The 27,485-nt window shown below is 43.0% G+C and overlaps 1 protein-coding gene across 1 annotated transcript in view; it reads left to right on the plus strand.

Moving 5' to 3' along the window:
- Nucleotides 1–27,485, plus strand: part of TMEM132B (transmembrane protein 132B) — a 232,750-nt gene that overhangs the window by 55,127 nt on the left and 150,138 nt on the right. Inside the window, exon 2 of the mRNA XM_034068450.1 lies at nt 7,355–8,234. Within this exon, the coding sequence (XP_033924341.1) occupies nt 7,355–8,234 (880 nt within the window). The remainder of the gene's footprint in view (nt 1–7,354; nt 8,235–27,485) is intronic.

Below are 27,485 nucleotides of genomic sequence, written 5' to 3' on the forward strand. Positions count from 1 at the left end.
CTGCATGGAATAGCATGTAATTCAGAGGAGGAGCACATGGCTTTATTGCTTGGGTTGCATGTTGTTTCCTGGTTAGGATAAATATGTGGTCTGTTTTGGTAAACAAGCATGAACTCCTCCTTTCCAGTTATAACAATCCTGTTAACAATGCTCTGCCCAGAGAATGGCAAATAATGAGGTGATGGCTTAACAGGGCAGTTCTCAACCTTCTGTAAGTGAAGGCTTGTTTCCTTGGGGAAGAAGAAAACAAACCCAACACCTCTGATGGGTATAGTGCTCTTTTAAGGGGTAAAAAACAGGGTAAACTTTGTATATTTATGTGATGTGTTTACTTCACTTTGTGTGCTTGTGTGTGTTTGTGTAATTTTGTGTCTCTTGCTTTGTAATTTCTTTAGGGATCACTTCTGAGGGTGTTGTAGATGAGGGAGTGCAGATTGAGTGGCTGTGCCCACTGAGAGCACAGATCCACCTGGTCCTGCAGCCCATTTCTGGTAGCACCCAAAAGCAGGTACTCGGTAGGAAAGAGTAAGAACAGCAAGTGCTGAGGATGCTTCTAAATGTGCCCTGAGCAGCCCATAGCAGAGGGCTTAGTTTTGCATAGTGCTGATTTAGAGTGCAGTAAGCAGTATTCTCTCTGGAATTCCACTCTTCACATGCTTTTCCTGCTGGACTGATGGCACTTTTGGCCTTTTTAGGTGGTTTTTGTTGGTTTTTATTTTCCCCAGTTCTCTAAACTTTTGCTGATAAGAGAACCCTGAATTAATCTTCAGGCCTTTTGGGTATTGGATTACACTCTTCCTCACTCCTTTCTGTGCCAGGAGTGCTGGAACTGGCATGGGATGTTAATCCTGCTGTACCTATTCACTCAGTCGTAGAGAAAAATGTATGAAAACAAATTGCTAGTCCAAGCTAAATTTAGATTTATTCAGTTGGAGTTAATTATAATCTTTATTTAGTCCCAAGTGATGCCTTCTTATCACACGCTTATTATAGCTGAGAAAATTAATTTTTATTCTACCATAAAGGTGAATGTAATAATCTGGGTTCAGGGAAGGGATTACTTTAATAAGATTTATAGGCAGCCTTTCAGACAGGATGGTTTTATTACTATCTGTAGGTGGCCTTGCTGTACGTAAGTCTTTCAGTATGGGTGACTGTGCAAAATGCATGCAAGCTGAAAACTGTAGTGAGCACCAGCTTGAAAACTTCCACATCCTACTTAATTTTTTGGCAGTGGTAAGCAGGCAAAGCACTTGACTTGTTTTGGAACACAATTATACAGTTTATTACTGAACTTGTGGCCTGATCAGGGGTTTTATTCATAGGCATGCCTTAATTTTGCCCCCAAAGATGTCTTTTAGCAGACATAAGATTAAAGAGGCCCAAGGCATTACTTTCAAGCTTTCTGGAGGCAGAGTGATGAGCATACATAGGTATGTGGTCTGGGAAAAGAAGCTTTAGGGAAGAGTAAGCTGTCAGATTGAATGGGCCAACACACTCCTTTCCCCATAGACATCTACATCTGCAGCATGCAGGTCTCCACTGGCCACCATTAGCAGTTGAGTTAGCTGCTGGAAATAGGCTGCTTCCAGGTGTGATTTATTACCCCTAAAAGTGTCTGGGAGGGATGGATGGATGGATTCTGGAGAATCTTTCAGTGATTTACTAAGAGGGGAAACTGGAGTTGTGCTGAGCTTAGATACCTGTTTGAAATGAGGTTGGCTAATTCCCATAGTGTGTGGTCAGAACGTGGAGCTGCAGTGGCGCTTGGGTAACGGAAGTCTGAGACATTAGAAGAAAAGTGAGACAATGTCCCAGGCTCATAGAAGTTAATGAACCTCTCATCACTTTGAGATTTTTGGATTAAGCAGACATTTACTTTGTAAATTGCATCCTTTTTCTTGTCTTTCAAACCAAGCTGTCTGACCAGCAACTGTTCTGCAGAGCGGATCTGTCTGCACAAATGTGTAATCGAGATGGAATGTAAGGACTGTGAGGTGGTTGTGAGTTCTACCCTTACATCAAACTAGGATAAGAAGTCTCATAAGAATGAGAAGAGCTCAAAGGGCTCCTAAAATCTTTTCTCATGCTACAGTTTTTTACATGTTGACAGCTTCTGCACTGACTTTAATGTTAAAAACTATTGGCATCTCTTCTTAGCCCTTTCTTGCAGTGTCATATCTTCAAATTATTCTGTTACAGTTGAAAAGACTTATTATGGTTTGTGTTTTGTCTTTTTGTTCTGTGCTAGTGTAACTCACTATGTAATACATCAAGTACTAAAGGAGAAAGGCTTAGTTTTGAATGGTAGGTGATGGAAGTTGTTCCTCAGCAGGACTGTGGAGGGTTTATCTCTTCCTTTTCCGCCCTAATGCAAAACTGAGGAGATGAGTCACAGGATGGACTCTGAATGGGGAAGTAAACAGTGACATCCTCCTTCCATGGATATTAAATTTTGAATGAGTCAGGGAGAGTGTGAGGCGGGTGTTCATCTGGGCTCCTTAAATTCTCACTCAACCCAAACTTATCCTACTCATATAGTGCTCAAATGAGGTCTAAACTCGTGATACATTTCCACTCCAATCATCCTCCTCATTTTCCTGCTGCCAGGATTAAGAGTCAGAGCTTCTCCAGCTGTAGCCAGGCCAAATCACCTTGCACATGGCTGTGGTCCCTAAATAGCATCAGGGGTTACCCCTTGCATGTATGAGAGAAAGTGACCTACACAGCTGGTCCAGAATTAATCATTCTGCTACAATTTATCAGCTACAGAATAGCTTTCCTTGTGTAGACACCCTGTTCTGGGATAGAGTTTGTTTTTATTCAGGGATAATGCCTGCATTTCCAGAGCAAAATAATTATTATGAATAGAGCCATTTTTTATAGTGGAATAATGTACATGTGTAGTTTGTTCTTTACGGTCTTTAGCAAGGCCTGGTGGGAAGGGCTGGTGATTTTTCTCCTATACAGACAAGCCATTGATTGCCTCTGCATGAGTCATGGATAACATCATAGTGCTTACTGGCACCACATTACTTGAAATGATTCCTCTTTGTAAAAGAGGAATGTCTGTATGATCTCATGCTACAGTTCTGATGATGCTGCAGGAAAGCTGAATTTGAGCATTTTCGCAGTTTTTCCCCAGGTGCAGGATTGGATTTCTTGTTTGTTTTCAGAGAAAAAGAATATCAGAAGTTGCAATTTTAAACACTTCTTGTTCCTCACACCTTCAGCTTCAGAATTACTGAGAGCTTATGGAAGACTTGGCTCCTGTGAAGTAGCTTGCTAAAGTAGAGGGAAGATTTAGATGTGAAATTTGGATTCATGCTCCATCAGGAGTTACTTTCCTTTTTACTTTCAAAATGATGAATTTTAAAGACTTCTTGCTACAGCTTAACGTAGATGCATTAGTTTTTAATGCTGGTCTGCCACTGCCACCACCACCTTCTACTAGGATACTTGTATTGCTTCTTATTAGAATGTATGAAAGCTAAGAAATGTAGCTTGGGATGAAATCTTGAGTTACATGAACAGCAGACTTTTATTGCACAGTGTGATATACACCTGTGGCTTTATGTGTGTCTTAGTTCTCTGCTGCTTTTTGTGGCATCAGTCCATGGTCCAGTGAGATTAAAACCAAAGGTGATGGATAACTTTGTGCCCTTCAGAAACATCAGAAGGGTGTTTCCTTTCTGTCTGCACTCAGTTCTCAGGATGAGCTGAGCCATGAAGCTGTTGCCCAACTCAGGAGCGAGGGGTTTGGCATAAAATGGGAGCGATGAGATTTGACAAGTTGACCTGGTTTTGCACTAGGGGTCTTGGTATTTGGCTAGTGCAAGTAAAGTGTTTCAAAAGGAGCAAAGCACCTCCTGAAAACCTGTTACAAGGTAAAAGTTATTTTAGAAGTTCAGGCTAAATATCCCAAGTCACATCGAACATCTTACTTCCCTCAATGCCTTCAATACCACAGTAGTCTGAGAAACAGACTGTCTTCAGCACTGAGCTCTGGGGATGCTCATTCACCTCCATTTGCTTTTCTTCAACTCTTGCTCTCTTTTGTTACATAATTAGGGCTCGCCCACCTTCTGATCTAATGTTCTGCCCTCTTTTGATCTTGCTCGAGTGCTTATTAAAGGAGCAGGTGATTTATTCATTGCTTTGTTGCAAACCAGAAAGCTGCAAATGTGTCCTGTTTGTGATTGCTGCTGTGGGGAGATTGATGCTGTGGTGCTGATGTACTGAATTAAAAAGGTGGAGTGTTGGCCTGCCATCGTATGAGGTATTTCTTTTCAGATGTACCTTCAGTGTCATAAATGTTTCTAAATTCAGATATCATATTTTGTTGCAGGCTGGTTCTAGGACAAAGCCCAGCCTTGTCTACTGGTGTTTATGGTTTCCCATATAAGCTTTCAGACAAAATTTGTGTCTCATTTTGTTTGAGTTACAGCAGGCTGATATCCCAGCCCTCATGCCAGTTCTGAGAAGAGGCACTGAATGTTGCCACTGGAATGAAATGGAGGAAAGGGAAAAATGTACATTCTAAGCTTCATGTAAATCTCTGCTTGAGAGAGAGAGAAAATATCTGCATAAAGGATGGAGAGGGAAAGTTCTGTAATGTGAAGACAAATGCATTCAATCCTTGCCATGCTCGTGGTTCCTCTTTAAGCTCAGGAACTATGTTGGCGTTTAAATGTATGTCGTGGGAGAAGGCAAATTTCAGCTCTTCTCCCAGCAGTGGAAAGTACTCTTGCTGCTATGCATCCTTTGCTTGCCTATATGGCTATACAATTTTAATTATAAATGCAGTTTCTCAAAAGTATTTCTTTCAAATGTAGTTCAGTTTATCTACAATAAATCCAGGAAGGTGGTTGGCTGTATTTGACTCCGTACTGAAGAAAAAACACCTTTCCTCCCCTTGCTCCTCTTGATTGTGCAGTTGTACACCAGCACGCAAACCATGCAGTGTCAAGGTGCCCTATAAATAGCAGAGCAGTAATGGAGCTGCTAAAACACTGCTTGGTGACTTTGGTTCTAGAATTGGCATTGATCTTCTTTCTCCCTTCTCCAAGGGAGATGGGCAGGAGGAGGTTTGCCTGAGCACTTTGTCATTCAGTGGTGGGATAAGAGCACTGGGGCTCCCACAGAGCAGCACAACAGGCAATGGTGGGGCATTAGCTGACCCCTGGTAAATGATGCTCACTACTGCTCTTTGCTTCCATCCCTGTTGTGGGTTGATGAGGTGATAACGGGCAGTGTGTCCATCCCTGCTAGGCAGCACCTGCTGTTTTCTGTGCTCTCTCACTTGTGCCTCCTACTTTTTACACTGCTTGTAGCTTGGTTAGCCTCTTGCCTAGAAGGGACTACATCTGTCTTCTTCCCAAGTTGCTTATTACTACTCACACCTTCTGGCTTGCCATAGAGAACTGGTGTCTAGACCCAGGGGCTGCACCAGGTGCCCATCACTCACATCTGGGTGAAATGAGATGTGGAAAGAAAGGGATAAAGTTAATTTTCTCCAGTAGAAAATTGGTTGTCCCCTGTGTGAAGTGTGATGCCATACCAAGCTGGCCCGGTCAATGCTCACATAGAGAAGGAAGGAGGAAGTTTCTCATCAGCTGGGTGCCCAGGTCTGTGGCTGCCTGCAGCCAGAAGGTATTGTCTGCACTGGCATGTTATGAGAGGTGGGCTCAAGTGTTTATACACGGCATAAGAAACAAGAGGACACTCAAGTGGGGTGCGTGCATGGCAGCTGCTCTGCAGCTGCATTTGCTTGTCTGTCTGAGAGCAAACCCTGATCTTTTCTCTCTGTGGAGTAGTGAGAGAGGTGACTGTTGATACTGCTTTCTGCTGAGAATTTGTTTTAGGCTTCTGTATTTTTTTCACATATTTACTCATTTCCACAAAGAATATTCCAGAAAAACCTCGACACAAATCAATATACAGCATGAGTAAAGGCAGGAGTATTGTGATGAAATAAGAAGCATTTAAATGAGTGTAGATATTCACAAGCCGTAGAAAATAAATGAGCAGAATTTCAACTGAGAACAAAAGTGGAGCAAAGCCAAATGGATGAGATTTGCCCTAGAATCTGTCTGCACTAAGTGAAGGCTTAAAAAATATACAACCTGAAAAGTTAGCCTAAATATTACAACTTTTACCTCTAAATTGTGTTTGCAAGTATCTGAATCATCTGGCTTGTAGCAGGTGTCATTGTTTGTGCAGTTGCTGCCTCGTGTATCTGCTCTCCCCAGTCCTGACAAACAGTAAAATCTCCACTAAGCTTCAGCAAGAGACAACAAGAGCTTTGACCTTAGGCTCTGTCATTGTTCCTTTGTTATCTCTGTGCATTATGGAACTGCTTCATTTTAATTCATTTGGTTTCTGTTTATTTCTTCCCTGGCAGTCCCTGGAGCTGCATTCAGCAGCTTTTTGTTGGAGCACATGCATTGATGGTTTGAAAGACCCACCATTTGTTTCTGGTAGAGTCACAGCCCAGATTGAATATATCTCACTATTAATTAGAGATCGGCCCAAACCAAAGATGTCTGTTTGATCCTTCCCTCCCTCTGGAATCTTTTCTTGCCTGGGAAAATTGCTCAGCGCTGGCTGGAGGATTGACCATTGTGTTGTAGAGAAACTTTTGTAGTTTCCAAATGTGTTTCATTCTCCTCCGGAATTAAATCAGAAAATCTTTGTAAGCGTTTGCAAACTGTTGTGTAAAGGATTTCTCCTCTCAAGTTCACTCTTGCCTATAAATCCATCTCACTGAGACCTCTATCAAACCCCATTTTTGTGTGTGTGAAAAGTTTGGGTTTCAAGAACACAAAGCCTTTATCAGTTTGCCCCTAACTTCCCAACTGCTCACCTGGCAAATGTAGACTGGGAGTGATGCACATTTGCAACCCCCATGACATTGTGTTAGTGACACTGGGCTAAAGACAATGTTCTGATTTATTAATGTTCAGTAGGTTAGATTATTATGTATGTTGAAACATGGATGAGGAAAAGTTGTAAGTTTGATCTGGCACTAAAAGAACAAAGAGCAACCAGCAAGAACTTTTGAAACTTGACTGGGATCTGAGCAGTCAACCTCCTTGTTTTCTCCAGTCTTGATTAACAGCTTTCAAGTAGACCTTAGTTGGGGAGGGTGGAGAGGGAGCTTACAGCTAATGCAGGAGGACGTTTTCAGTGTATGACCTTTGAGCCAGCGGTGTTACTCCATGGTACCTGTGTCAGATTGTTCTGTAATTGTGGCTAGCAGTATTGATCTCTGTGAATACATTGCTTTTGAAGAAAACCGAGGGACATGCTAAGCAAACATTAGAGTTGTCTTTCTGTTTCCTTTGGCCTGCAGTGGTGGAGAGCCGAGGAGGGATCATGGACAGCATACAGAGATTTTCAAACCTCCCAACGTACCTCCCTGCAAACTATCAGATCTGCAATGCTGATACTTTCTTCTTCCTCAAAGAAGCCAACCAGGATATCATGAGGAACTCCAGCTTGCAGTCTAGGGTGGATTCATTCTTTATATACAAAACCAGACTGCCACCTGTCCTAAATGCCACGTATGGACCCTTTTCTGTTGAACAGGCTGTTCCCTTGGACCTCATGCTGACTTCTGCATCTTTTGGTTTCTCAAACCAATTCACTTTTAATTGGAAATTAAAATCTCACATAATCAACAGCTCAATCTATTCCAACAAACCTAAAATACAAACCTTGTTCTATATTGTGGGGAAGGACTGGGATGACTACGATTCTGAGGAGATGTTGCCTTGTGTGAAGATGTTTGCTATCCTGGAGTCTAGAGAAGTTGTGGCCAGCTGTAGGTTGACAGGTCATCTGGGATTATGTGTTGCAGAGCTGGAATTATCTCCTACCTGGTTCAGCTCCCCTCCACCCTTGGTTTCAGAGGAAACAGCCTCCCTGGAAGGGATTACTGTGGAGCTCTTCTATAAGATTTATACAGCAGATGGGGAGTGTTCTCCAGAGGATGAAAAATGGGAAAACAATATCCATACAGGTCAAGATAATGAACAGAAGGCTTTGTCAGCTATGGAGAGGATTGGTAGCATTGTTGTTTACCCAAATCAAGATGAATTAAAACAGTCTTCACTGAGGCTGGATGAAAATATCGTTATTCGCTTACCACTCAACCCGGTCAGAGAAGGTGATGTTGTGACCTTTCATGTTGCCCTGGCTGAGGACTCTCTAGCAGACCAGTTTGTATTAAGGTAAGAGAATTTTTAAAGTGCTCTACGCTGAACAGCCCACGGATAGGGACAAATCTGTGTCAGATGTAATTTCTTTGCTTACATTCAGGTTTTCCTCAGAGAACTTAAGCGTTTCCTTTCCAGCTGGGGAAAATGATAAATAGTTTGGAGTTATCTATGTGGATGACACTTTTTTGAACATGGGAATTGATTTTAAAGTATGAGCTATAAATTTTTGTATGATTATCTTTTTGTTGTAATTCTGTTTGCTTCTAGTAATTATTCTGCCTCTCTAAGTCAGGCAGGGTAACTGCTATGATCCATTTTGCTAGACAGTTCACAGGAGGGTTTCCCAGGTCTTCAGTGAAGCTTCCTCTCCTTTTCTCAACTTCCTCACCATCTTTCCAAAGTACATGGGGTACATCTTGCACAAGGTCATATGTGGTAAGGAACTATTTTGTTACATTCTACAGAGGGAGCCGAGAGGTGAGAAAACGAGACGTGCTTCAGCTTGCGTAGGAAGTCTTTGGCAGAGCCAGGGTTTGGATTCAAACTTTGCAAGTTGTCTTCATTTTTCATTCTATAAGACAGCCCATCCTTCCTCAAGCTTCCTCAAGCTTTTGACTGCTTGTTGTATGGGCCATTTTTGTTTTAAGCTTTGAGACTTTCTCCTGACCTTTACTTGTGAATCTGACTGTAATAGGAGAATTCAGGCATTTCTAACCACCCTGAGGGTTAGTGCTGTATATTTGTTCTGTCCTTAGCTGTCAGGCTGTGGGTTCAGAGCTGCATGGAGACCAAATTTGGAGAGAAATGTGAGCCAGGCTGGGAGAATAGAAGGGCCAAAAGGTAATTGGAAAGTGTCATATGCAGTGAGAATGCAAGACGCTTGGGAAAGGAGTTGCAGACTGTGCTAGCAAACCTCAAATAGATTCATGTCTTGCCTCCAACTTTTTGATTCAAGAACGATGGGAGCAGCACATGATGGAAGTGCACTTTGGAGACAGATGTTGAGAAAACAGACAGCAAACTTTATGCAGCACTTGGAAATCATTCAACGTTTGTGAAGTAGCAGATGCATATTAATAAACCTGCAGAAAGCTGTGTAAATCAGGACAAGTGGTTCATAGCACAGTGCACAGGCAGAAGGAAAGAAATGGTCTGCAATATCCCAAGCACTACTCAGGGATGGGGGGAAATACGTGAGAAATATCATAGGGTTTAACTAGACTGCAAAAGGTTTGGGTAAGGAAAAGTCTTCCTATAAACCCAACCTTCTTGCCCTTATATGGCTTTACTGATTTCTTCTTCATTAAATACGGTTGTGTCCAGTATCCACTGTCAGTAGATAGACCAACCTCATCGAGCAGTCAGGTTTCAGCAGTTGTGTATTGATCCTCAATGCTATAGCAGAGAGATTATGGAATTTGCCTAAGGCTCTGCAAAGATTTAACATTAGCTCTTAATTCTCAGTTTTTATTTCTCGTTGTCGCACCACAGGTAAAATTCCCTCGGTATTAGAGACACTCTGAGATGAGGATGCTTTCTTTCCACTGGAGTTTCTAAAATAACATTTACCTTGTAACAAATGGTGCCAGGTTTGGGGCTTGATGTTTCTTCCGGCCAGGAGAGCACTAAAAGCTTCTTGCTGAGCTAGTTTTTAAATGCTGTCTTTCAAAAGCAAAGTAGTTTCTTGAAGCACTGAGCACAGCAACCAGTGTGGGCTTTCAAGGAAGCAGAAACAGATGGAGTTGGGAGCCCCAGGATGAGCCACAAGAGCCTGGCTAATGCTGAGACCCTCGTTGTCCCCCACAGGCCTCTGTGAATTGTGTGTCCCCAACCATCAGGCAGGAGTCACTCTGTGGCACGCTCCTGACCTGCGGTGTGTGCATTGCAGTGCTCCCAAGCTGCTGGGAAGGCAGTCAGGTTTCCATGGGGATTTCCTTCTTTGAAGTGTTAATCTTGAGGAGATGTTTCTGTTACAATAAATCAGCATGATTTTATATGGCCAGAAGTACTTCCTTGGAAAATTCAGGATTGGCTTTATGCAGTCTTAGTCTGTCTGGTGCTTTTGGCTTTGCTTGCACTGTGCTTTTCATCAAGCTGCAAGTGGTTTTATTTAACCCTGGGTTGAATGCTGAAGAGACAGAAGGCCATTCTGCTCATGGTTCACCTGTCCTTCAGGATGGAGAGAGCACCAGCAACTGTTGCTATGATTATTTCAAATGACATACCTGGAGCCCATGGAGAGATTATTGAGCTGGAGTTTACATAGCAGGCAGGGAATTATGCCGAGGGAAATACAATCACTATAGTGCCTGCATCTAATTCATGCAGTTTCTCTTGCAGGCTTTCCCCGTGTTTCAGCTGAATGCTAATGTCTGTAAAAACCCAGAAGGTTTTTATATACATAGAATTTCTGTGTGTTACAGCCAGAGAAAAATACATTGAAGTGAATGTTTGCCTAGGGAAATATATTTTTGCCTAATATAACTGATCATTTTTAATCATATCTGTTCTAAGTGTAGTAGGGTGAGCTGCAGTCTGGCTTATATGAGATGATAGATCAAAATCAAGTCATTCTCAACACAGCATTTGATGCCAACTTTGAGCTCTGACAGTATGCAAAAGAGCAGATATGTTCAGTTTTATGCACCTCTTTACTGTTTCATGCTGTGTTGTATAGTATTTTATTTTATGTTGGATTTTGTTCTAGCAAAACTGACTTCAGTTCTCATATAAAAGCAGATCCTTCCTCATTTTGGTAAAATGTGGAATTCTTAACCAAGCTTGGAAACTGAAAAGCAATTGGAAACACCTTCTTGATTCAGCAATATGGTTTGTTGAAAGATACTTGCTCTTCAAGCTCCTGTCCTTCCAGTAATGTCACTTACAGGGCAAAGCTTCAGCTGTCACTTCCAGTCCCTTTCATCAGTCCAAACTGGTTTGTTCTGGTTAATCTAAGCCTTGTTTGGTTGTTTTCATTCAGTAACTACAATTTAATATTGGTTTGAAGCTCTGATTGTGCTGTGGTCCAGGGAGTTTGTTCCTTTTCACACTGCAATCCAGCCAGTGTTGTATGTTGCAGTGAAGGACCCAGGTATGTCACAGGGCACAATTTGGAGGCTAAGTGTGCATTTAATGCTCTCACTATACTTGACAGTCAATATTGCTCACTTTGTTGATAGATGATCTCTACATGTGTGCAGTGAAATTCTTATGACACTGGAGAGAGATTAATTTGTGGCCTTGCTAGTCTGGTCTGTGCTGTAAAACTTACCATCTGTGAACATAAATTTTGCCCATTAAGTTTGATGGCTTGCCACTGACTATAGGTTAACCAAAAAGAGAGGTGGAATGGGCTGTGTCGCCATGATTAAACTTGTTCATGGGCTACCTAGTTTTAAAAAAAGGGGAAATAAAGCACAACTTTGAGATTCCACCTGGACTAATACAGGCATCAGTGTCACAAATATTCTGGTACTGTTTGTGTTTTGATGCACAGGAGTCTCTTTGTTACCTTTTGTACTGCCAAACTTGGGTGGAACATAGTAGTTGAGGAAAGATGGAAATTGAAGCTAAAGAAGGGATAACAGAAACTTTTGTGCTATTTACTAAACAGAAGAAATCTCCTCATACAGATGGGAGTTGTAAAGAGACAGGAGAAAACTATTCTTGCTTAACTGGAAGGACGGAAAGCTCACCCAATAGCACTGGGAATAGCTTACATTTATTTTGTGATGTGTTGTTATTTAATTTCATCTTGAGACTCAATTGGGTGTATTTAAAGAACAATGGGGGTCATTTTGTACAGCAACATTTAATGGAATAGATGGGCAATTGCTCCTTAGTTACAGGAAAGAAACCAGGATACTCTCTTTATAAATAAACAGCATACTTTTGTCCCATTTTCCAAGTCTCCCTATTGACACAATCAGTGAGGATGTGCTGGTAAGGAAGGCTGAGCACTGACAACAATTTGTCCAGTCACAGACAAAACATGGGTTTGTTGGCATTCCTTACGTGTCGCTAATCACGAGCAACCCATCCTTCTTGTAAGGTCAGTCAGAATAGAACCAGAGACTGGAGATATTCCAGGAAGGGGCTGGAACCAGGTACTGAATCCCAGGCCTAGAGACTTGAAAGTGGCTGGGATGCAGCCTGGGTGTGCAGGGGAATGGCAGGACCATGCAGAGAAACCTCACTGTTCTTGGTGCCTAGGCAACCTCAGGGAAAAGCTGCTGCTTTGCTCTGCTGTGCTCCACACAGTGCAGGGGAAAGATTGCTCTTTGATTTTTGGATGAACTAGTACAAGGTGTAATACGTGCCAGTTGGCTTTTATTGATTATTCTCACTAGGAAAAATGATATCAAGGATTTCTAGTAATAAACATATATCCATATGGAGGAGGTTATGTCTCCTGCTAAGGAATAAAAATTGCACAGGCCATTAAAACTGACTTACAAGGCTTCTGCGTTAATAATGAAAGATCTGTAGAAGTCTGAGCAGTCGTCTAGAAGGCCAGAAAAAGATCATTAAGAGGATGTCTCCTGCCAATAGCTGCCAAGAGCAAACAAAAGAAAGAAAACAGAAGGTTTAGATCTGGAAATGCATAGAAAATGAGAGCATACAGACTGTGGGGAATGCAGCCTGGCTGCGAATGAGGAGGAGGCTCTGTGTGGCCTTTGGTGCCTGTAACCAAGCTGATATGAATGGGGAAGCAGGGCAGGATTATTACTGGTGAGAGAAATGAATGATTAACTGGAGCATCATTTTAGAATGAAAATTCAGCAGAACTGAAAGTGTTGAGAAGGGGAAAAAATAGACTTTTGAAATTCATCAGAAGTGCTAGTTCAGATGTAGAAATAATTACAGAATTAAAGCCTTACTGGCCACTTGGGAATATTTGGGTTTTATGCAGAGGTTTTAATAAACCCAGAATGAATGTTTAAATTTGTTATTTCTCTCTTCTCTGAGCATACATTGAACTAAATGTAAAATGAAACAGTAATATATAATACTAATACAAAATATCAAGCACTGCGATGTCTGGAAAGGCCAGAGGTATCTGTGCAACCTTAACTCAGTCCCCATGTATATGCACATTATAACATTCCTCAAAGACAAATCCACACGATTTTGTTTCCAGATCTTCTGCTTCATTCAGTGCATACATTGTCTTTCTCCCACTGTTTTCTTTTTGTCATTGAATAGGAAAGGGAGTCACATCTTTCAGGACACTCCTGTGAAGCCTGGGGGAGCTGTCACCAGGATGTTTTTAGCTTGGATAAACCATTTCTGTAAACCCTCAGAAAGGGTTGAACCATTCTTTCATTTTTCCATTTGAGACAGGCACGTGTCCCCAGAAAAGTAGCTTCAGCAAATGAAAGCCTGGCATGATGGTATGGAGTTACACATTTCACAAGGATGCTGTATGAAGGGTGTAGACCTGAATCTCTGTTGACTCAAATGAAAAGGACATCCTCCCTGGATACCCACAGGCAGTGCCTGGCAGTGCTGCACCCACGTGCAGAAGCCAACCTGCCCTGGAAGTGGTTGTACTACACTGCCAGGTTTTGTCTCCTTTTCATATGCTTTAAGATAACCTTCTCTGCCCTAGCCATGATGGAGAGGGAGAAGAAAAGAAACCACCCCATATACAGTCTTAAAACCAGTTAAAACCAACAAAATAATAGCTCCTTCCTAGAGCTCAAGCACTCCTAAAAGCTTAAAACCCAATGGATATCTGACAGTGAATAAATGACCCAGTGAATCCTGAAAGACCCTGCAAGACTATAGTCAATAAAGCTTTTTAATGGAATTTTAGATAAAGGTCAACTATCTGCTACAATAATCAGCCATCCGTGATCACTCTTCACAGGGATAAACCAGGCAGAGCAGCAGCCCCATGCAACAGCAAGAAGCTCTTGTTAGTTGTTGGATATTGGCTTTGAAGCACTTCCAGGCGGGATTGTGGTGCGTGGTGATAAACGTTCTTCTTTTATTGAGATGTTTTCTGACAGCAGCTTCTGTTGCCTTGCAGAAGGGGGTCTGGAATGCGCTGCTTTGTCCAGGATCACAGCTGCTTCCTGCTGTAGTGTTATTAAGGTGTTGTGAAGGTAAAGGAGGATGAGACAGTGAGAAGAGGCTGTGGTGCTGAGTTTGGGAGGCTATAGCAAGTGTTCTGGCTGTCTGCCTTCTCTCTCACCCTTCCTGGCTTAGGGATGCTCCCTTCTCCCATGGGAGCGGGGAAATGTTTGTAGTTGGAGTTGGACGGGTTGACCAAAATGCAGAATTAGATTAATTATAAATATTTAGCCTGTGTATTTCACCAGTTTTTCACTGGGAAAGTGAATAGTGTGGCTGCTAGTTATTTTTGATACTGACAGTTTGAGACTATTTCACATGTATAGTGGGGGAATACTGAGTACAGCTGCAGTGAAATAACGACCCACTTTCCATTGGAAAAGGTGTTTGGTTTGCCTTGAAACCCTACTTTTTCTTCTATTTGAGTCCTGCCAGCAGCACAGCCATCTCATTCATCTGCCCATCTGCATCTATGAGCACTAAGGGATGTGGCAATGTTATGTAAATTAATTTGCTGTATATCATATGCAGAACCATAAAGTGGAAAAAAAGAGAGTTAGTTATGTTGATTTCTAAGTCAGTTGGTGTGTGAGCAGGCATCTGTGTCTGCAGGACTGAACTACAAGTGGGTGAGCAGTGCTGTGTGTAACTGGTGGCAGGGTATCTTGTTTGACAGATCAGATTGTTTTGCACATGTGTGACAAATAGGGTTTGTAATAGAAACCCTGACAACCTCTTGTCTGCCAGCCTGTTAGCAGCCACTGCTGTACTCTGCAAACGGAGATGATGTGAAAAGCAGTTCCTGTGGATTTGGAAGGTGCCAATATGCCATGTGACTTGACACAAGCGCAGCCTTGGTGATGATAATGGGAAAAGATTTTACATTTTTAAATGGTTCAGGTTCTACAGGCTCTCTCCTTGGCTGATCCCCATCTCAGAGCTTCGACATGACAGCTCCTACTAATTAACTCCAGGCAGCTCGGGCACAGCCTGGTGCTTGCTGCAGGGCTGGGTGCGGAGCTGCACCGTGCTGCCAGCACATGCGGCTCAGTGCATTGAGAGCAAGGTATGAGCTCTGATTAAACTGCTTGTGATGCAGAGTGTGCCTGGGAAGAAGGAAGTGGATTTTGGAGGAGACTACCTTTAAAAAGGACCCCATGGTTTGTTGTATCTGTTCAGACTGCTTCTATGCCACATGAAGGTGTGTGGGGTAGTGGTTGTTCTTGAACAAGGAGCTGTGTCAAGGGGCTGCTGAAATTTCAGGCTCTCCAGTTTGCAGAGAGCATTCTCACTGCTCTTCCCCAAATACTTTTTGTTTGTGGCTGTCCTGTCTGTAGTTGTTGCCTGCAGGAGGGGACAGGTGCCTTCCCCTTGTGGGGATTAACACTGGTGCAGGTCTGAAATGGAAAGCCACTGAAGGTGGCGTTAGGAGTTCAGTTTTGCCTGTGAGCACTTGGTTCTGAGTTCAGTTACCTCTATTATAATGTACAGAAAGCTGCCTTCAGATGACAAAACTGCTTAGATACACCGTATCACAAGGGGCAATTTAAGGAAGTTAGCGGCAAGATTAATGTTTCATAGTTCTGTCTTTGAGTGTTCATTTCAAGTCTGGGGACATGCTGTGGCTTCTTGCCTAGTGTCCTAGTGAGTGAGTCCCTGGCCAGGAGCTTGGGGGAGGTGTCTTTCTTTTGGACAATATGCTGAGTGGTCTCTGCTTTGTGCTGCCAGACAATGATGGCATTGATCAGCTTCTTGTAGGCTCTTCATTAGCTGGCAGTGCAGTAAATCACTATCTTGTTTAAACAAGTCAGACACAACAGTGATTTGGTCCTTGATGCAGTTAGTTCTGGCGTGTAATGAATAGTATTAGAAGTATAAAAATGTGTCTACTTTGAAATTTACTTTCTTCCTGAGATAATGTTTTGGACTGTGTGTTGCTGTCTTTTTATCCTGGTAAAATACTATCCCATGAAGTGCATGAGGTATTGCTTTGAGTGAGCACATTGACCTCAATTTCTCTGTATTCCTGCCGATGCAACAGAGAGTTGGTTTTGTCCTTGTGTTTCCCCATAAGTTTTTGATGGCCTGGTACAGGAAGGTTGGTGTGATGGTTGGCTGACAGCTTTGTGAAACAGGGACTTACAGAAAGAGCAGGAGACAGAATACTGTAAGGAAATTGTCATTGTATTTTCTTTGGTTTGGGTGCTCCTCCTGCCCCCCCCATACAATTCATGTAAATAAAGGACTTGTAAGAAATGGTTTTGGACAAAGCAGAGCAGGGACCTGTGCTTCATGTGAGGTATTTAAAGCTTCATATATTGCTACGTATGCCTCGGATGCTGTACTCAGCCAGGGTATGAAAGAAATCATATTAACAAAGTTATTGGATCCCAGATGAATCAAAAAAGCTGCAGGAGAAGAAAACAGTGACAAATGAGTCTGCCATCCTGAGGCACAGCAAATGGTGCTTACAGTTAAAGCTATTTCACTTCTTGCAGTGTTTGGCTGCCAGCCCTCCAACGCTGTGTGGGCAGTGGGGAGCAAGGCAGTGTGAGGAAGGTGATGCGGGGCTACAGAAAGCCCCTGTGCAGTGGAGCCACTGCTGCTTCACATGTGGGGACTGCAGCACGAGCTCTTCCTAAGCTTCCTGGAACACAGGGAGCTGTGTTCACCTCTCACCTCCCAGATTTCACTCTGCCATTTAAAAGCCCCATGCCCTGAGCAGCTCTGGATGTCAGTAGCCTGTATGGAAGTGCTTCATCCTGGGTTGAGGAAAACATCTCTAACGTATGTTGTCCTTAGCATCCTTGCAGAAATGCTGTGGCTATTCCCAGCAGAGGAGGAATTGGTTAGAGCAGTAGAATTTCCAGATGTATCGCAGTGAGGGGGATGCTGTTGTGAGTGACATATTCAAACAGCCCCAAGTTTGTTGGGCAGATTTGTCACCCTTATCACTGTGAGCCATTGGGCATGGTTCCAGCAGGTCTTCCTCTGCTCCTGATGTGCTTTTAAGTTCCCTCCCCACCACATCCTTTTGAAAATGTTCCTGCCAAAGGATCTTTCTTGGTTGTTTTCTCACTGTGTGGGCCAAGCTTTTGTGGGATTAATGAAGGAGTCTTCAAATGCATTTTCACTGAATCCCCATCTCTAATTGCACCGGTCTGAGCAGGCAGCAAGTAGGAAAAGAAAAAGCAGAAGTGTGGGACAGGCAATGCCTTGTCTGTGGGCTTTGTAAGCATCTGCTCAGATTAATGAGGGTCTGGGCAAAAAACGTGCCAAGTGGCCACAGAAAGCACATGTATGAGCACTTTGATACAGATTCCTGATGGAAGATGGTGGTAGAACACACCAAGTAATGCTGGGGGAGCAGTCTGAGAAGTTTGTCCCATCCTGGGCAGTGGCAGAGGCAAAGGGAGAAGCAGTAGCAGCCTGTGAGAATCTGGACCAGGAACCAACCCAGAACTCACAATATTGTGAGTTCTGGGTTGGTTTGGGCCTGGGAGTTGGCTCTGGCCCAACTCTAATTGAATTTGCCTGACCAGAGTCTTCCCTCACTTACACAGACAAGAAGGGTTATTCAGTTGACTTCTGTGGAGTTGCTTAGGGCTCATGCCAGTAAAACTGTTTGCATTTGATTGTGTGCAAGGCACGTGTGTGTGCCAGGGCTCTGGCTTCGTGTTTATGATAATTGCAGGGAATTTTGTTAGGGGCAGTGGTAATCCTGGGTGGGTGGATAGGACACAGATGGATAGGGAACCGTTATGTTTTGGATACTGTTTTTAATGACACACAGTCTCACCAGTAGTACAGTTATGGCCTTTTCCTGCTGTTCTCTGTAATGTGGCATAAGTACCTATGCTCTTGAGCTAAGATGACTTTTGACTCATTTGCCAAAGCCAATAACCCTTTAAAAATAATTTAAACCTTTTCAGAAGTATTTCACTGGTGCTCCTGGGACCAGTAGTCCTTTATTTGCTATGGAGCAGATACTGAATAGTGGTACTGTGGACTCCCTCAAATACCAACCTTATGTGAGATGTAGCGATTACAGCAATTAAGTCCTCTTTGCCAAGGCAACCAGAGCTTTATTTTAAACTGAAGTTAGATTTTTTTTTCCCCAAAAATGAATCTTTTCTGCATGCATAATTCATTTGTCTCTGGAACAGCCTGTATGAGTTGGACGAGCTCAGATTCAGCAGTATTACTTATTAATTATTGCATTGAGGTAACGTCTAGGACGGGCTGCCTCAAAGGGTCAGAGAGTACAGAGTTCCCCCATGCAGCCAGAAGCGGAACAAGGCCAGAGCCCTTGTCTCGAGGTAGGGTTTGAAGACTTAACAGCATTTCTAGAACAACTTGTAAAGAGTTTGTATTTGCTTTTTGCTTGACTCTATAACCCAAGGCAGTTTGGGTATTTCAGTCCAGTGGATACTTAGGCCAGTACTGATTTGACCATACTCTTAAACTTTTTTACTTAAATATTTGATAAGAAATAGGTCATATCAGCTCAGGCTTTCCAAGTCCAGCTGCGTTTGGGTGACCTGAACACTGAATTCCTTGTCACTGTGGTGCTCACTTGGAGAGGGGAAGGGCAGTGACCAGAAATGATGCTTCAGATGGAAAATTTACTTAAACAATTTTGGAAATTCTTAGAATGTCTTTTTTATTCTTTTCAAAAAAGAAAAATATGTTAAAGAAATGCCTATAACTCCTGCTTTGAATGTGCTATACCCTCCGTTTAAGATTGAGTTCATCGTCTGTTTCTGCTGTTATATAAATAGCAGCTCGATTGACAAGAAAACGACAATGATTCTGTTGAAATCTGTAGTGCTCTCCTACATTCATTATTCCTGAGATGACTGAAAGATTTACAATAGTTTATAATCTGGTATCATTTCATTCTTCTTCTTGGTATTATTAATCACCTTGTCATAAAACGTCAGGAGAACTTTGTTCAGCTTTCATGACTTGGGCTGAGAAAGCCATACTTCAATATTAATGTTTCTTAGGAAATTGGGTAGATATCTTTGCATTCTGGGAGCTGTAAAATGGATGAGTGATGTTCTTTGACTACACATTAGGTGCTTACAGGGTGCTGAAATTGAAGAATGCTTGCAAGAAACATACAGCTGTATCAGTTTGGGAAGAAAAATGACTGTGCGAAGCAGATCTGGTTCAGGTCAATATTTGGTTGTAGACATCTGAGCTCACAAGTGCCGTGGGATGGTGCAGTCTCTTTGGTGACATGAAACCCAGGCCTCAGTTATTTGGTCATTTGAAGATTCTGGGTTGAATTTCATAAGGCTGGAGGCAGTCACCCAGGGTTCTGGCTGGGTTTCAGCTTCAGTAATTACAACTTGCCAGTGCACATTCTCTCTGCCTCTTAAATCACATCCACTATTTTTCACTTCCTTTGTTGAACTGCTGTGTCCCCCATGCTGTTGTTGATGATAATAGTTCTAATGCTTGGCCTATTTCTGTAACATTATTTTATCTGCAATGTCTTGGGGTATTTTTACAAGAAACGTCTGTCATTGCTTTCATTTTACACATTACTATTTTTATTGCTCAGTGATACACCTCAAATAGTAGATGCTTTCCAAAAGGATGAAGGCAGTGTCCTTCTACCCCAAAACTTGTATTTTTCAGTGAGGACTCTGAAACCAAAGGGATGTTTCTGCCCTTTCCTTTAGGTCTCCTACCAAGGCAAATGTATTTGGGGTTGTCAAAATTGAGTACCCAACCCCAGGGTGGTGAGTATGGTGGGCAGGGAGGTGCCAGCCTATGCCTGCGTCCTGTGCTGCCTCCCACAGTGGTGATGCCCAGTTCTTCATTCCTGGGGCTCTGTCCCTCACTCTGTTCCTTATGGACCTGGGCTTTTCCCAGCCCACCTGTATCCCCTCCATCCTGAGCCTTCGCAAGGGAGATTCAGGACTAGTGCACAGGCTCGATCTGTGTGCAGGCCAGGAGAGGGCAGAGCGGACTTGTGTCTGGCTTGTGTTTGAAGCTGAAAGCGCAGGCAAAAGTCAACTGCAGGTGGGGAGGGGAATAATTGTGGGCAAGGATGTGGCTTGGTGCTGGCATGGGAAGCTGCTTCAGCTGTGATCCTCCTGAATGGACTCAATGCATCATCTCGGAAATACATCTGTGGGGGAGGACTTAGCAAGGTGTGCACCTTGTGGGCAAACCCACTGCACAGGGCTGGAGACCTGGTGGCCTGGAAGGCTCCCCCAGGTATTCTTCCTTACTGAGGAGGAGCAGGGCTCTGCTGGGGTGTCCTCCACACATCCTGGGGTGCTCCTGGGCAGTAGGTACTGGGTTTGTGCTCATGTGCTACCCCAAATTGCATGTAACATGGCTCTTTCTTTTTCATTTTTGTTTTCTTTTTTAGCTTTTCCTGCCTTAAATGATTTCTGAAAGCTGTGCATTTTATGAGTACTCTGTGCCTCTTGTGTGTGCTGGACATTGCAAGTGCACTTAACACAGCAAACTTCTTCATTGGCCTGTAGGTTAAGTAGCTGTAAGTGAGCTTGTCTCTTCGCAGAGCAACTTGCAGTTTGGACTTGGAAAAACAATGGAAATGTAGTAAATGTTCAGCCTGACAGAGTCTTAGCAAACATATTAAGGGCTTCATTTAATAAAATCATATTTCACTTTCCTAGACAAGAAGCAGAATAGATTTGAGTCTTTTTTAATGAAGAAAGCCCTTAGTAAGGCACTTGCAATCCTTCTTTATGTGAAGCTCAGTCTCAGGTTTTTTTATTTTAAGAGCCAGGGAGATTTACTGCAGCATTTTCTAAATGGTGCCGTGCTTCCTTTGGAACAGAAGGGAAAGGGAAATGTATCATCACGTTAAACAGAGATGAAACAAAAATGTGTTTTTTTCCCCAAAAGAAAGGTTAAACATTTGCAAGAAAAATGTTCTTCACAGAAATCTCAGTTCTGTTAAACCCACATTTACTGTCAGAAAATAATGGTGCTGGATGAGCTCTAATAATAAACCGATTTGTGTGTACCAGGGGAGTGGACTTTTCCATTCCTTTGGTTGTAAGTCACGCTGAAGGGCTGCCACTGGGCTACGAGAGCACAGATATTTGCACACTGGGATTTGTGTCTGCTTGAATTATGTGAATAACTCCATTGAAGTACAGCTGGGAAAACGTCATTGTGTGGCTTATGAAAATGTGGCTTTCCCATTCAGTGGTGTTTGAGCAGCTCCAGGTATTTTTCTCTTAGATTTTATTTTTTCCTTCTCTTAAGCACTCTCTGCACAGTGCCTCGATGGTACCGTGCACAGATCCTGTGACAGCAAACTCCTCTTCTAACGGGAATGCCGTGGGTAAGGATTACGTTAATGGATGGGCTGTGAGAGAGCACCGGTGCTGCACAACACTCACCGTTCCTTCACTGGTCCCATTTGGTGAGATCAGCAATGCGCCAAAGCATGCAAAGTTGAGATTTGCTTTGAGGAAAATTGAGTGCTGATTTTCCCTGAAAGGAGCTGTTCCTGTGAACATTGCTGCCAGTCAGCTTGCTTGGGAGGATATGTGCAGAAACGCAGTACAAAAGTGGTACAAACACAGCTAAATTGAATACATTTACACATGTAAAAGGCTTGATTTTTCTTTTTTAGGCTTGCAAAAAGCCTTTGGGGTTAGGACTGACTATGTAGATTCATAGCATCTGACATAATAGGTCCCTCAACGCATTGGCCTCCAGGTGCCACTGTGGCCTGGTGGGTTTAATGGTGGAAGTGCTGGTCCCACCCAGCTTGTAGACCCACAGGTTTCCAAGGCAGTGGAGGTACCTGTTATCCTCTCCGGTCCACAGTCAGTCATGCTTGTGAGCAGTGTGCAAATTGGATTTGTCAACTAGTAATCCCTCAGTGATCAATAATTAGTTGTAATTATGTGCTGTGTAAGTGCTGTGGAGAGAAAATTGAAGTTTGTGGTGGAAGCAGGAAATGAAGAATGGCAGATACGCCAGGTCGGTTGGCATAGGAGAAATGCAAGTGAAGAATGGTGAGTTAAACTGCCTTGTATAGCTGGGCCACGTCACAGCTATGGGAGCTGTAGTGTTCAGGCTGAGCTTGCTGACCGTGAATCATTATAAGTTGGACAATGAGGAGGTTTGCTTTTTGTTTGCAGTTTCCCCAGAATGCATCCAGTCCAAAATGTCATGAACAAGCCCTTACTGGTGAGGAAGTATCCTTTGAAACGTCTGTGTTTGTAAATCAAAGATCCTTCCCCCACTATGATTTACATTTTTGTCCAAATATATGTGCTAGGCGAAACTGAAATCACTGCTTGAGTACTCACTCATGGGACTATGCCATCCTCTTGCACTCCCTCTGAAAGGTGCAAGCCTCGACATGTGGTTTGGTTTTGGATGGAGGAGGAAAGGTCTTTGGTTTGCTTCTTGTTGCTTTGTCCTCTGCTCAGAAGAGCACAACAGATCACGTTTCCAGATGGGCAGAGATATTATTCCATCTTTTCTGTGGAGGCTCTATAAAATCCAGTTGTGTATGTCCTGGGATTTCTGTGCAGGCTTTGCAGTTAAATCAGTCAGATTCTTCTCAGTCAAGGAGCCAGAGAGGGTATTTGTTTCTTTATCTGTATACCCATGGGTTATTTCCACTACCTTATATGTCTGATTGTCATTCTCTAAATAGACATGCAAAATGAAACCGTTTAACTGCAGGAGGTGGGAGTGAAATAGCTGGAGTAGACCTATTACCCAGTGGTATGTGAGAAAGAGCCAGCAAAATTTATGGTTTCTGAAGAAGCAGTGTATTTTTAAGCTTGTTGTATTCCTACACTTCACAGCCAAGATTAGCAGCTTGTTGACAGCTCCATGATATATTTGCTGTCACCTGGCTGGAGTCCGAAGCAAGTGATAAATTCTTAGTTTGAATGAGCTCGCGTGACATGCAATGACAGATATATTTTTGTTACTACAAGTATGTAGCATGTCCTGTGGTTGGGGATTTGGGCGCTATTCTTGGCGTGGCCTTGAGTGATTCACTTGCTTTCCTTGTGCTTCTGTTTCACCGTCCAGGAAAAGATGGAGAAAACAACACATTCCTCATTGCTGTGATGGCTCATTCTTTTTCTGTGTTGCTGGAGCTGGGCTCCTATCATTCTCACTGAGCTCAATAGAGACTGGCTGCTGGCAGGAGGCAGCTGATGCTCTGCAGAAAAGAACCCAACCTTTTCAGTTGCTGTCTGTCATGGATCTTGGGTATATGTCACATGAACTTAGATTCAAAACCTTGGGTTTGGAGTGATAATACTGCATTCTGGGAAGATTCCCCTCCCAGAATACACATTCACTATGGGAAGAGGGACAGTGTGAATCAGTTTTGTGTGACTTGTAGGAACTGAATTTGCAGATGTTGCTATGCATGTAAAACCTAGTGCTATATACTGGTGAACTATTCAAATGAAGAAGAAAGATAAATGATAGTTTAGTGGATCCCTTCATCTTCCTAGTTTCTGGTGTCTAAATTTATCTCAACAAAGTGGAATCTGTCTTCCCCAGGCCTTTTAAAAGGTCTCACATATATCAGTGTTAATAGGATGTGGCTGTGTTCAAGCTGATGTTCTGCTGCTTGAGAAAAATCTGACTGGGGTGAACTGGCTTTTCTTGCAGTGGGAAACGGGAGAGAATCCAGTGTTATACCCCAAATCAGGAGCTTCTGTATGCTGGGGAGCTGGAGCTGGCTCCAGACTGTGCTGGAGACATTGTCATCTGTGGCAGGTCAGCAAGGGAAGTGGTGACACAAACAACATTCAAAACCACTGCTGAGTACAGCTGAGTACTGGGAGGTCTGTTTAGGTCTAGAACTTGTCTTGTAACAGCAGCTTTTATCAGCTTGGAAAACAGGAAGTTTGAAAAACAGGTAGTTATTTTATTCCCTGGAATAGGAACATTGGATTTTCTCACTGAAGACTATTCAGAAACGTATGCACATTAACTACTGCAGTTCTTCACTGGGAGGATAAAAGCAGCAGTTCCCAAGCAGGGTAATCCACGTCTGTTTGATGTGACTGCTGGGAGGAAGCAAGTGGAGAAAAGAGGAGGCTGCTGAGTCTGACAGGGAGGAGAATGGACAGAAATGCCACACTGCAGCACAAAGGCATTGGAAAGGAATGTGACTTGTGGATGCAGCATGGGGACTATGAGAGGCTGTTCCTTCCCTTCACTCACCCATAGAAGCAGGGTTCTGCTCCTGAGGGTATCCATAGCACATGTGTGGCAAATGGATTAGTGCAGAGCTCCATTAGCTTGTGCTGTGTGCTTTCTGTGGCTGGCATGCCATGGGGGAACTTGGCAAAGGTTCACTTTGGTGGAAGGCAGTGCTCTGTAAGGGGATTTTACAGTACATGCACATGCAGACTCCCCAGATCAGGCCTGATTAATGGATTTGGCCAGAAAACTGAAGGGAACAGCCAGTTTGGGAAGTGACACTGCTGTGCATGCGGGAGCATCTGTGCCCTCCAGACTGCCAAGGAGGGAGCAGCAATCTTATGGAGTGGGTAAAATAAGAAGTTATACGTGTACAGTAGATATATGTGTAAAAGAGGAATGCCCCCACCTCTACTGGATTGTGTATTCATACTGTTCTGGAGAAAGGTTCCAACTGTATCTAGAAATGGGTCTTTTTGAATTTGAGAGCAATTTAATGGTAAAACATAGCAAATGAGAAATGTCAATATAAGATAAAACACATTCTTTAAACTTCATGTTGTATGGGTTTAGATTTCCTAAACAGTTTTCTGAGGTTTTAAACCCTAGATGCCTCCAGAGAGCAAGAGATTTGGTGCCAAGAGTCGATCCTGTTAGATGGCCTATGCCATTTTTACATACTTTGGGCTACAGGAATTAATAGAGGACATGGATTAACATTGTTTCTTTTAAGTTACAGGTATGCAAGGCAAATATATTTGAAACAAAGGAAGTATCTATGTCGATACACTGGATTTACTTTGAAACAGCTTAGTTGTTTATGTAAATTATTTTGCTTCTGTGTTGCAAAAATGGTGTAGGAGAAAACCAGAAGAAGACAGAGAAGCTGAATTAGCTTGAAAACACAAATCGTGGATGCTGGAGACTGAGATGATGTTTCAAGGGACAGAGAAGGTGGCTCTTTCCATACCAAGGACATTTTTTGGTTTCATGCAGGCAGAGCAAGGAATTAAGTCTGGGCAAAAAGCTCAAGGGTTGTGCCTATTCAGCAGTACCTTGAGAGGTGTCACATGTGGAGCTGGCATCCTCTGTGTGTTCTAGTGTAGCTGTGCTTCATGGGGTGATGAGAGGCAGATGTCCGGCCTGGAATCATCTCTTGTTGATGCTCTCTCCATGGCAGTTCTCTGTTGCCTGCCTCTCACTCAGCTACCCACATCCCTTCCTCCAACAGGGATAGAGACACTTTCTGAAGCACCTCCAAAACTCTGATGTACGTAGACATCAGAGTTGGAAGGTGTACCTCTCTTTCTACAACATCGTGGTGATCACTCGCCTTAGGGGGGAGAGCATATGTACAGCAAATGGACACTTACATAACCCTGTTAGCTTATACTGTATGATTTCAACTGTTGGGTTGCCACAGGGAGTTGGAGAAGGAGAATTAGGTAATTTAAATAGAAAGATGATGTCCTCCAAAAGAGCAGCATTCAGCACATATTGCTGCCTGGCCTCCTTGTTCAGAGCCAATAAGCAAATTTGGCCTGAGCCTTGCTGCAGCATTGTACGGTGGCACCAGCATAGCAGAGGGATTGGCAATATCAGCAGAGGTGGACGCTGTGGATGTGATTCCTGCCGTCCGCTGCCTACAGCTCTGCCTGTGGGAGTCTCCATCTCCATGGCAGAAACCTAGGGGCCAAATTAATTGTGATTAATTTTGATTACAGACCATTCCCTTTGAAGAGATTCTTGAGATGAATTTGTCCCATGCGTGCTTTAAAGGGAAAGTTGCTCAGAAGTGCTCCTGCTAATGCATCCTCCAGGTTTATTTCAGTATCCCTTTTTTCAGCACTTGGTTCTTTTGGTTCCTGGTACAACTGGACATTTTGCATTAATTCCCTGCAGGGCTTCTATGCCATATTTTTAGGCTTTTGAGTGGCATTGTGGAAAACATGAAAGCATTATGGTAATGATCAGGGCCAACTCTTGTGTTCTTTATGCAGATACCAGTTAGGAAGAAATAATCTGTGATCCTTAATCATGCAAAAACCCTACTAAGAACTCATTTAAGGGAGGGTTTGAGTGGGGGCCTCAAAGTTTGATCACGGTGCATGATAGATTTTAACAACAGGTAGGTAGTGATTAAGTGGAAGAATGTACGTATAAATTGTTGAAGTGCTGGAATAAAAAAGGAGTTCATAGTATTGTCTGTTCAGCACCACAAGGAGCTATTGCACATTACTACATTTGAAGAAAAGGAAAGTACAATGAATGTACTTTTAAGCCAGTTCCTCCCACTGTTCTTTTCACTGGGTTGTGAATATTCGGTGGGACTGACTGAAGGCTTTGTCTGGTCTAGCAGGAGCCTCTCTGCCCCTAATAGCAGTGCAGAAGGTATGGCACAAAACCTGCCCTTATTTATTTACTTACTTACAAAAAGGAGCATTTGCAGAAAGCTGTGCTTTGACCCAGCCTTTAAGAAAAGCCACCTCTGCTTCGCTCCTAGGGGTCTTCTGAAAGCTCTCGTGATGAGAAGCACTTCTCACCATGAACTAACTGCCAGATGCATTTGAAATTGAAGATTTATGATTGAAATGGGCATCTCAGAGCTCCCAGCTGCTGGCGACCGTGTGGCAAAACAATTGCAACGTTTGCAATCGGCTTGTAGAAGCTATTTATGTAAAAATGAGGGCAGCTTTAAATATTTATTTGAAATGGGTTGGTTATGGGTATTGAAGAGAACTGCTTTTTCCCCTCTCTGTATAATTAAAGTAGGGTGAAGGTAGCCAGAGATCTGGTTTACCCATGTCATGAATGCTGAATATAGGTCATTTCTGGGCTTTACAGGTCTCTGCAGAGAACGAAGGGGATTTGACAACGTTTAGGTTCATTTGAAAGATGTATCTTCAGACCTTTCTAAGTGAATGTGAAAATTTCAGAGCAGGGATCAGGAGCAGAGGAAACCTCGGCAGACTTTTCCCATTCATAGGCAGAGCTTGA

This window comes from Melopsittacus undulatus, chromosome 12 (genome assembly GCF_012275295.1).
Source record: "Melopsittacus undulatus isolate bMelUnd1 chromosome 12, bMelUnd1.mat.Z, whole genome shotgun sequence".
Classification (NCBI taxonomy): Eukaryota; Metazoa; Chordata; class Aves; order Psittaciformes; family Psittaculidae; genus Melopsittacus; species Melopsittacus undulatus.